Below are 11,921 nucleotides of genomic sequence, written 5' to 3'. Positions count from 1 at the left end.
TGTTACATATGCAATTCTACTGAAAACTCAGACAATAGAAAGCAACTTTTTTATTTCTAATAGAGAAGATGGTAAATATTTGTTATTTAATATGGAACATGGTGTAAAATGTATACATTTGCCTGGAAAATAGCAGTGCACTCTCTGTCTGTATGTGAGGGTGCCCAGGCACTCCTGTGCCTACAGCCTAACAGCTGTATATCTGCAATGTGAGATCCAAGGACACTTAGCATGCCTGCTTCAGGTCAGATACTCTCCAAACTCAATATCTAAGATAGCCTGCCCCAGGGCTGTCTTTAATATTAATTGGACCCTGGGCAAAACTTTTCTTGGGACCCCCCCCCCCCCCCCCCCTTATGCAGTTTTGCTCTCCATCTGCTCTGAGACATACAATAAATAGCAGCTGGACTCAAAGTCAGTTACAGAATCAGATCAGGCAGCTATTGTGATTGGTTGCCAGAGGTTACAGTGTATCATTACCGCTCACTGACTGGTTGCTAGAGGTTACAACACACATTACGGCTCACTGATTAGTTACTAGAGGTTACAGCACATGATTTCTGCTTGTTGATTGGTTGCTAGAGATTACCGTGGGTATGACCTCAGGGGGGCATGATATACATATGAATGCCGCCGACCACTACTATTTACATATGGATGCCGCCACTATTTATATATGAATGCCAGTAATTTACATGTAAACACAGGGTCTACGGGTGAGTCATCTGTACACAACAATAGGCCAGAGCTGGGCAGTATTATTAGCAGCGCTTCACACTGAGATATTGGGACACAGCACAGGGCTAAAACCTCAAGGGACGAGGGAATTTAAACCAGGATAGCTGGCAAGTATGAGGCAGCAATGACAGGGCCCAGGGCAGCTGTCCCTTTTGCCCTGCCTTAAAAACGGCCCGGGCCTGCCCACATGAGGGCATAGTACACACCTCCTGGGAAATTTCCCTCCATGAGTATTAGAAATATCTCTTTAACATTATCAGGCCAGGCGACCTATGTTCTTGACCTAAATTGCAAACTAACATAAAGGATTTCCAATACTTGACTCAAAAATGTCTGGCGGTTAGGAAGCCAAATCAGGAGATTTTCAAGACTCTATCCCTACTGTCTGGAAAAGGCCCTGGACCTGACAGCTTCTCTGCAATGTTCCACAAACAATTTAACAATTCATTGACTCTTAAACATCAGATTGAGGGCAGGGAGGTGACCTCGCATTGGCGGTGCGTCCATAAAGGGTGTAGGAACGCCACCCCCCCTCTCCTGGCACCGTTCTATCACCATAGATAGATTCATGCATTGCATGAATCTATCTATGGTCACCGCTGACACCCCCTATTCAGGTGTCCGGCCCAGGCACCTGAATTACAGCAGTGGGGGTGTTCTTTGGAAGCACCTGATTAGAGCCATAGGCTCTAATAAGCTCCCAAAAAGGTGAACAGTGGACGCAACACTGTGTGTTCGCTGTTCACTCAGCTGTGTGTTAGCAAAGTGAGGGAATTCACTTTGCTAACACTGAACTGCCTCTCAGCCAATCAGGTGCTCAGGTCTGTTACCTGTCACCTGATTGGCTGAAATGTCAGGCGCTGTTATTGAACTCCTGTTAGAGAGGACTGTGCAGGACACCGCCGCGAGACAGGTAAGTGCCGGACAATGCACACTGGCAGCATTTGATGGGACACAGTAGCGGCAATTGATGAGCATACTGGCAGCATTTGATGGGGCACACTGGCAACAATTGATGGGCACCCCAGGCAGCATTTGATGGGGCACAGTAACGGCAATTGATGGGCACACTCGAAGCATTTGATCAGGCACAGTAGCGGCAATTGATGGGCACACTGGCAGCATTTGATGGGGCACAGTAGCAGCAATTGATGGGCACACTGGCAGCAATTGATGGGTACAGTAGCTGTGTTTGATTGCACAGTGCCTGCGCTTGATGGGCACAGTGGCTGCATTTGATGGGCACAGTGGCTGCATTTGATGGCACAGTGGCTGCACTTGATGGGCACAGTGGCTGCATTTGATGGCATAGTGACGGCAATTGATGGGCACAGTAGCTGCGTTTGATGGCACAGGGGCTGATGTTTTTTTTTTCAGTTTGTTTGCGCCCCCCTCCCAAAAAATTTTGAGCACCAGCCGCCACTGTGACCTGGGCATATTACTTAAAAAGGTGAGGTCCCCAACCTGCCTACAATGTCTGGCAGGTTGCTATAAATCACAGCACTGGATGACCAAATCATAGGTCCTATGTCAGGTAAGATAGCTCCCATATTTGTATTTTAGCCGTGTATTTACTGTTTGCCTGGATTTCATATTGAAGAATTTTCACTTAATGAGATCAATAAACCTTGGTTGGCACATAATTTCACCCCAATGATCTTAAAGGTGAACTCATTAAAGAAAAAAAGAAAACAAACTTTAATACTATCACCTCCTGTAGTGATTCGGTGGCCCTCAGGTGGAACCACCAGTGCACAACAGAGCGCCAGGCACCTAGCACACCGAGTCACGTCAGATATTGAAGAGTCACTACACTACAAGAAAGTGAAGATTTAAGTCACTGTACAACAGATTAGATGATTAAAAAGTATTTGTATTTGTCTGACGCATGGTATTTTTTTTTTATGTTTTATATCTTTTTTCCAGCAGAGTCATTTTAACAGTGTATGTACACAGTTAGGGTTAATGTTCCTGCTGGGCATGTATCTTGATGCCAGAGGGACTCTGTATGTAGTAGGATCTGCAAACCTTATGTCACTAGGCTAAAGACACATTGGGGGTTTAATTACTAAAGGCAAATTCACTTTGCACTACAAGTGCACTTAAAAGTGGAATCACTGTAAATCGCTGTAGATCTGAGGGGAAGCTCTGAATGAGGGGAAGCTCTGCTGATTTTATCATTCAATCACGTGCAAGCAAAAATGCTGTTTTTTATTTTCCTTGCATGCCCCCCTTAGATCTACAACGATTGCACTTCCAAGTGCAGTTGTAGTGCAAAGTGGATTTACCTTTAGTAAATAACCCCCATTACGATTTCTGCTAATATTTGGTGATTAAGCCTCCATAGAAAACCTGGAATTCAGTAGGGACTTGCAGAGCCATCATAGCATACTGGTTCTCACAGACTGGAGTCGTTTGTTTCCGAATTTCAAGCTGCTCTTATAGTTTGATGTAGGCGTAGTAACCACCCTATTTTTGAGCCCCGGAGCTGCTTACAGCTACAATGCACAAGTGCATTTTCAGATATATTGCATTCCTGAATATACTTCTGGAAATACATTTAGTTTAGCCTGGCAATATAGTTTCATACAAGTACTTTTTATTGGGGTTTCAATTTCAAGAGCCACACATTGGGGTTGATTTACTAAAACTGGAGAGTGCAAAATCTGGTGCAGCTGCGTGTGGTAGCCAATCAGCTTCTAACTTCAGCTTGTTCAGTTAATCTCTGACAAAAAAAAAAAAAACTGGAAGATGGTTGTTATATAGAGCTGCAGCAGATTTTGCATGCTTTGGTTTTAATAAATCAACCCAATTATATCTTAATCACTTCAATACCAGGCACTTAAACACCTTCCTGCCCAGACCAATTTTGAGCTTTCTGCACTGTTGCACTTTGAATGACAATTGCGCGGTCATGCTACACTGTACCCAAAATAAATATATATCATTTTTTCCCCACAAATAGAGCTATCTTTTGGTGGTATTTGATCACCTCTACGGTTTTTATTTTTTGCTAAACAAATAAAAAAATACCGAAAATTTTGAAAAAAAAATTTTTTTTTTGTTTCAGTTTCAAAACTTTGTAAATAAGTACGTTTTCTCCGTCACTGATGGGCACTGATGGGGCTACACTGATGGGCACTGATAAGGCAGCACTGATGGGCACCAATGAGGTGGCACTGATGAGGTGGCATTGATGGACACTGATATGTGGCACTGATGGGCACTGATAGGCGGCACTGATGGGTGGCACTGATGGGCGACACGGATGGGCACTGATAGGGGGCACAAATTGGCACTGATAGCTGGCACGGATTGGCATGGATGGGTATGGATAGGCGGTACAGATGGGCATGGATAGGCGGCACAAATGGGCATGGATAGGCGGCACAGATGGGCATGGATAGGTGGCACAGAAGGACATGGATGGGCACTGATAGGTGGCACAGGTGGGCACTGATAGGCGGCATTGTATTACATTATACTGTACTAATGGATGCCAATCAGTGCCAAACAATAATGCATGCCAATCACTGATGCCCATTGTGGGCACTGATTGGCATCCATTATGGGCACTGATTGGCATCCATTGTGGGCACTGACTGGCATCCCTGGTGGTCTAGGGAGGATTAGCTTATGCTGGGCATCCCTGGTGGTCTGGTGGCGTCCCTGGTGGTCCAGTTTGGGCATCCTGGGGGGGGGCTGTGCTGATAATTGATCAGCACAGACTCCCCCTGTCAGAGGAGCGGCCGATCGGCTCTCCTCTACTCACGTCTGACAGACGCGAGTGAGGAAAAGCCGATCACCGGCTTTTCCTATTTACACTGTGATCAGCCGTGATTGGACACGGCTGATCACATGGTAAAGAGTCTCCGTCGGAGGCTCTTTACCAAGATCATAGTTGCGGGGTGTCAGACTGACACCCCGCAACAACGATCGTCACGATCCTGATCATGTCATATGACGTCCGGTCAGGATTTTGAAACCACTATGCCGCTGTGTATCTGTTATAGGGCGGGCGGCAAGTGGTCAAGATTGAAACTTGATGTTGGTGCAGTAGCATGCCTGTTTTTGAACACAGTGCTGCATACAGTTAAAACACATGCATTTTTTCTTCTTTTTCTTCTTCTTTAATATTCTTTATTAATAATAATAATAATAATAACTGTTATTATTATATATATCACAAACAGTTTGTTCAGTGCTTTGCAGGATAAAGACAGACAGTGCAGCTACAATGATGCATTTCTGACAGTGATGACCAGTACAATCAGAAATACATTTTTTCCTCAGCAATATAAAAACAATTTTTTTTTAGTATTTCAGTGTCAAATTCTCATGCTTTATATTGTTTTGTTTCCATTTGCCTGCATGTTACTATTTTGGACAAGGACTTAAGTAGGTTTGAGTGGTGGGGGCACCTTATTGTGCGACCACAATGCTCTCTAGCAGCAGCAGCAGCAGCAGGAGCCCAGACACAGCCTGCATCCTGCCCAGGCACACACACACACCAGAGGCTACAGGAACATAGCAGTCACACTCAGCTTCTGATGCTTTAGAGAGGAAGGCATGGCAGTCACATACAGCTTCTGATGCTGTGGAGGAGAGCATGGCAATCACATACAGAATATGATCCTGTAGAGAGGAAGGCAGCTTTTGGTGCTGTGGAGGAAAGCATGACAGTCACACTCAGATTTTGATGCAGTGGGGGGAAGCATGGGAGTCACATATAGCTTCTGATGCTCTAGAGGAGTCCTATAGAGATTTGGATGCTGTGGGGGGGGGGAAAGCATGGGAGTCACATGCAGCTTCTGATGCTCTAGAGAAGTCATATAGAGATTTGGATGCTGTGTGGAGGAAAGCATGGGAGTCACCTACAGCTTCTGATGCTCTAGAGAGGAGTCATACAGAGGTCTGGATCCTGTGGAGGAAAGTATGGGAGTCACATATAGCTTCTGATGCTCTAGAGGAATCATATAGAGATTTGGATGCTGTGGAGGAAAGCATGGGAGTCACCTACAGCTTCTGATGCTCTAGAGAGGAGTCATATATAGGTCTGGATGCTGTGGTGGAAAGTATGGGAGTCACATATAGCTTCTGATGCTCTAGAGGAGTCATATAGAGATTCGGATGCTGTGGAGGAAAGTATGGGAGTCACATATAGCTTCTGATGCTCTAGAGGAGTCATATAGAGATTTGGATGCTGTGGAGGAAAGTATGGGAGTCACATATAGCTTCTGATGCTCTAGAGGAGTCATATAGAGATTTGGAAGCTGTGGAGGAAAGCATGGGAGTCACCTACAGCTTCTGATGCTCTAGAGAGGAGTCATATAGAGATCTGGATGCTATGAAGGAAAGAAGCATGGGAGTCACATACAGCTTCTGATGCTCTAGAGAGGAGTCATATAGAGATCTGGATGCTATGAAGGAAAGAAGCATGGGAGTCACCTACAGCTTCTGATGCTATGGTGAAGATAGCATAGCAGTCACTTAGAGATTTGGATGCTGTGGAGGAAAGCTCAGCAGTCACAATCAGCTTCTGATAGAGGAGGGGGTATCAGTCACATACAAGAAAGACCTTGTCTGGCAGTCCTGTTCATTGACTGATGCAGTGGACAAAAAGCCTGAGCTTCTGATGCTGTGGACAGGATCTTGGCAATTTAATCCAGGCTTTGATGCTGTGCTCAGACTCGATTCCTTGAAAGTGCAAGGGTATGCTGAACTTCCCACTGACTTTCTCCTCTCCCCCCTGCTGATGTTTATGTGTGATCAGCATCCCTGGCAGCTGAGCTGAGCTCTGGACAGAGCGATCACAGCACTGAGCTGACGTCTGGATGTTTACTTCTTGACATCCTTAGCTTTCCTCCTCCCTTCCTACGTCTTCCATGTGATGGTCTTCTCCAGGGACCTCCTGCGATCTGCTCTCCTTAATTTGGACATCATCTCTAACTGCGATCTCCCAAGCCCTTGCTCTACCCCCTTCCTCCCTCTCTCAGCTCCATTCCATCCTACGATGATGCTGCTGAACATCTGACTTTAGGTTGAAGGGGGGGTGGAGAGGGAAAAAAAAAAAAAAAAGTGTGTGGGTTGCTGTTGTCACATCCCTCATCTTCAACCCCCGTCATCTGGTTCCTCTGAGCCATCACACTCGTCCAAATCAAAGTGTGGAAGAGGAGGAGAGACGGAGGAGGCACATCAGGGTTATTTGGAGGAGAGGAGGAGGAAGGAAAAAAAGAAGAGGAATCTTACACCTGATCACATCCCACTACCAGAAAGACACCTCTGACAGCAAGGACATCCGACAAGTGCTCGATCGCCATCAGCTCTTGGATTGACAGCCGTTAAAGGGAATTGTCGGGACTGCAAGCTGCTACTGCTGGAAAGGATCCTGAAACAGCCAGGCAAGAGGGCTTTTTTTTATTATTATTTACTAAAGGATTGCTGCTGAAAGAAGATGCTGCATGTCAGTGGTGCCAAATCTGCTGCTGCTGGACTGTCCTGGATCCATGGATCTTCTTGGTGGGGTGGATTTGGAACTCATTTAACCGTTTGGATATGGCTGATCACCAGCACCTACTCCAAGACCATCGCTGGCCCAAGCAATGAAGGTGAGCTATATTATTCATCATCCTTATGTAGGTGTGTACGTACCATTAACACTAAACACATTAGGCAGCAACGCTGACAATCAAAGCGCAGGATCTCTGTGACACCACCATTCATCACTCCAATAGGCAAAAGCAGGGAGACTTTAACATATGCATATGTTTATATGTGTGCTGCATTCATGCTGGGTCTAGGGTGCACTGCTGGCAATCACTATTAAATAACAATAGGTAGCATGTTGTACAAATGAAGTAAAATGGCAAAAGACAAGCATGTCACTTCTATTTCTTTAGCTGTATAGAGTAGTTTACAAAATAACTTGTGTAAATAATGTTTGTAAATACCTTGTATGGCTCTACAAATAACTTGCATGTGTCCACTAATAACTTATATGTATTTACAAATAACTTGAATGTGTCTACTAATGCCTTGTATGTGTCTACTAATAACTTATATGGGTCTACTAATAACGTATATGGATTTACAAATAACTTGAATGTGTTTACTAATACCTTGTATGGCTCTACAAATAACTTGTATGGGTTATAGTTGCAGCAAATAATTAACAGAGACCAGAAGCCTATAAAGATCCCCCACTTTTAAGTACACAATGGAGTTTATTTACTAAAGCTTGAAAGTGTAAAATCAGACTCACTTCTGCATAGAAACCAATGAGCTTCTAACCCCAGCTTGTTCCATTAAGCTTTGGTATTAAAACCTGGAAGCTGATTGGTTTGTATGCAGAAGTGAGCCTGATTTTGCACTTTCCAGCTTTAGTAAATAAACCCCATTGCCTACTTAAAAGTGGGGTATGACTGTATATAAGTTCCACACACAATATAAAAAAAATATACATTGCTATTCATGTTATTCTGCTTCCTTGTAATTCATGTAATTCATGATCAATCTCTAAGCATTGTGGTAAAACCATTGTTAAAGGGGTTATATGTTTATATGTGTGCTGCAATCATACTGGGTCTAGGGTGCTGACAATCACTATTAAATAACAATAGGCAGACTGTGCAAATGAAGTAGAATGGCAAGAGCCAAGCTTGTCCCTTCTTTGTCTTTGTTTAATAAAGCTGTATAGAGTAGTTTACAAATAACTTGTATATGTTTACAAATACCTTGTAAGGGTCTACAAATAACTTGTATGTGTCTACTAATAACCCTTATAGGTTATGGTTGCAGCAAATAATTAACATAGACCAGAAGCCTATAAAGATTTCTATATAAGTTCCCGCTCACAGTATAAGAAAATATATATTGCCATCACTGTCATTCTGCTTCCCTATAATTCATGATCAATCCCTAAACAATGTGCTAAAACCATTGTTAAAGGGGGCATATGCTTATATGTGTGCTGCATTCATACGGGGTCTAGGGTGCTGGCAATCACTATTAAATAACAATAGGTAGCATGTACAAATAAAGTAAAATGGCAAGAGCCAAGCTTGTCAAGTCTATGTCTTTGTTTAATAAAGCTGTAAAAAAGAGTAGTTTACAAATAACTTGTATGGGTCTATAAATATTTGTCTACAAAAAAAACTTGCATGGTTTATGGTTGCAGCAAATAAGTAACGGAGACCGGAAGCCTATAAAGATCTTTAGATAAGTTCCAGGCACTGTATTAAAAAAAAAATATTACCATCAATGTTATTCTGCTTCCTTATAATTTACTTATTCATCATGATAAGTCTCCAAACAATGTGGTAAAACCATTTTTAAATGGGGCACCATCACAAGTCCTTTCCTTTTCATATTACATATTGCATTAATATGTACTTTTTTCCCATATATAATCCTGCATAACAGATTAGGATATTTTGTGCGTTTATAGGCTGGCTTCTACAGACTTTGTTTTTTTTTTTTGTTTTTTTTTAAATATGTAAGTTAAAAGAAAATTGCTAATTCTGGTATTCTAGCATGGCCCCTGTATTACAGTACACCAAAGTGACCTCATGCTGTGCAGTACTGATAATATTGTGGAGGAGATGAGAATGGAGTTGACTCTTGGGTCAGAGCGTTGCTGCAGGGTTTATGCTGATGTCTTGTTAGGAAGTTGTTCCTTGAGCCTTGGAAATGAGTCAAGAGCAATAGTAGTCTCTGAGTTTATTACATTACAACTGCTAGGGTGCAGGCTATAATCATCTGTCTTTTTTCTTTTTTTTTTTTTGTAGAACACTCTTATAGCTGTATTACTCATAAAGGGATAGGATAGAGACTGAATGGTGATCAATAAAGGAGAAACAAGGAGGTCATTCACTATTATGTATAACACACTTTGGGCTAATTATCTGTCATTCTGTGAATGTGAACAATGTGTTTTAAAAAAAAAAAAAAAACAAGCTATGCAATACAAAAGTAATTCAAATGAAGTTGCTATTGGTATCCCTTAATATCAATACTGCCCTTATGCAATCATTGCTTTATGCTTTGCCAAGAATAAATGTGGTCACAGTTATAAGATATATTAATATTTCGGTGAATGTTTATTTTTTTTCTTGATGCTTTATAGGTGTAGAATTGTATTATATCATCATTTTATACAGTGGTTCATTATATTATAGTGGTTCATAATACTGTAGGTATTCGAAATATAAATCATTTCTGAGAAACACAATCTATCCAATTGTATTTAGAGAAATGCATACATTTTCAAAAAAAATCTGATATGTAAAAAAAAAATAATTGAGCTGACTCACATTGGAAATGTGACTTTGGTTGTGTATGTAGGCCCATTTTAAAAGTTTGTACAACTATGAAGGCCATTTACACATATATGCATCCCTTAACTCAAAAGCTGAAAACTCTGAGCAAATTAGTCTTGGATGTTTATATACTATATGACGGCTGGAAAATAAGACAGGAAAGCGGTTGGTGAATGTCCCAAGAAGCAAAAGTAAAATAATTAGACTTTTAAGAGTTTGGCTGTAGGAACCAAGGTAGTGGTTGCCAGCTAGTGTGTGGTTTTGCTAACTGTGTTTATATTTTCCCGAAACATTGTTTCAGTGGGTTTTCTCAGAACATTTTCGATATAAGCTTGGAAGTTACCATATAGGTTAATTATGAAAATAGTAAATAGCACTGGGGCATTTTTAAAGCAAATGGTTTTTCCAACTTAAAACATCTTGCATCTTGTTACACCAAATGAACACAATGCCATGACATCATCCCAACATTACATTAAGAAAATGAAAATATTGGAAAAAGATGTGAACTTGTACTTTTTAAAGTATGGCTTATTAGTCCTTTGATAACCAATGATTGACTGCAGATCATCAGGATGTGTATTTGGCCTTGAACATATTATAGACTGAAAAGACACAACTTTTCCCAACATCACGACCACAAAATGATAAAAAAAAAAAATATATATATATAGAGAGAGAGAGAGAGAGAGCTTTCTTTCTGATGCGTTTGATAAAAAAAAACACACACACACACACACACACACAGCAAGATGTGGGTTGTATATGAATGTTACGTTATGGCCATTCTACAAATTTATTTAACATGGCACAAGGTTTCCTGTTATTTAGCCTTCTCCATCTGTAGATTACAAATCAAGCCTTGATACAATACAGATCACTAAGCATCTCAAGGATTTATGCCACATATACAATTGAACTGAATGTGTGACCCAGTTGAAGATGTAATAGAAAACTAAGACCAATAAAAACATGTAATAAATTCGTGAAGAAGGACCGTTAAGGGAGGTTCATAAAATAGGTCTTTTTTTGCAGACTATTTACGTGCTACTGTTAGTGTGTTTTATTATACATGTAGTAGTTCTATCTTTGCTAGTATTTGTTCTTTACTATTTGATAATGGCTAATATCATTTGAGCTATTCTATTTTTCTATCCCTACTAGAGAGGATAGAATGATAATACCAAAAAAAAAAAAAAATCCGAAATATGTTTTTTTTTTAGGACACAAGAAAACTAGGCCCTATGTATATCACATGAATTATTGGTACACATTTCTGGCCTATCATGGCCTTAGAAATCAAATGCATACATTTTTGTTTTCCTTGCCAACAAAGTAATTATTCTATCACTTTTCGTTTTTTCACAGTTTAACATATCAAGTGCATTTTTACAGCACACATGTTTCATTGTGAGTCACATGCACGCGTCTGACTATTTTTAGTGGTTTTCTCAGTGTTACAAATTTACACAGCTAGCAGTAGATGGTAAAAATCTCAATTCATACCTATTATAGTATATTGTACAAGAGGAAGTTAACTTACACTGGTAGTGTAGACCTTGTCATGGATAAAAGCACTGTCTTTGTGCCAAAGCAAATGGAGATCTCAAACTAGGCAGAGGAAATTCATATTCCATTCTTCTAGTAGAAAAATAAAAATGACCTAGAAAGTTTTTCCTCCTGAAGATGGTTCAGTCAGAATAAGCTGGAAGATACTTATACGTACGGTATATAAGTCTTGTGTAATCAGTATAAAAATGCCATATAGCCATATTTTTATGATAACAAGCCTGTCCATAAAATATATATATATATTTTGGTTTTGTTCTTAGTGCACTTGTGTTTGTTACTGCTTTACATATCAGA

General features: G+C 40.9%; 1 protein-coding gene across 3 annotated transcripts in view; it reads left to right on the top strand.

The window, feature by feature from the left end:
- The first annotated feature begins 5,192 nt into the window (after window positions 1–5,192).
- EPHA5 (EPH receptor A5) overlaps window positions 5,193–11,921 on the top strand; it is a 512,956-nt gene continuing 506,227 nt past the window's right edge. For 2 of the 3 annotated variants that reach the window (XM_077476127.1, XM_077476126.1), the window contains exon 1: window positions 5,194–7,346. In XM_077476127.1, the coding sequence (XP_077332253.1) occupies window positions 7,193–7,346 (154 nt within the window). In that variant the 5' untranslated portion in view covers window positions 5,194–7,192. Of the gene's footprint in view, window positions 7,347–11,921 lie in introns of all 3 variants that reach the window. The other variant, XM_077476128.1, reaches the window with a different exon arrangement.

The sequence above is a fragment of the Lithobates pipiens genome, unplaced genomic scaffold, assembly GCF_037356315.1.
Source record: "Lithobates pipiens isolate NorthernLeopardFrog02 unplaced genomic scaffold, aLitPip1_a1.2 Scaffold_13, whole genome shotgun sequence".
Taxonomy (NCBI): Eukaryota; Metazoa; Chordata; class Amphibia; order Anura; family Ranidae; genus Lithobates; species Lithobates pipiens.
The sequence above is the reverse complement of the archived record's forward strand: the minus strand, read 5'-3'. Positions and strand labels throughout refer to the sequence as shown.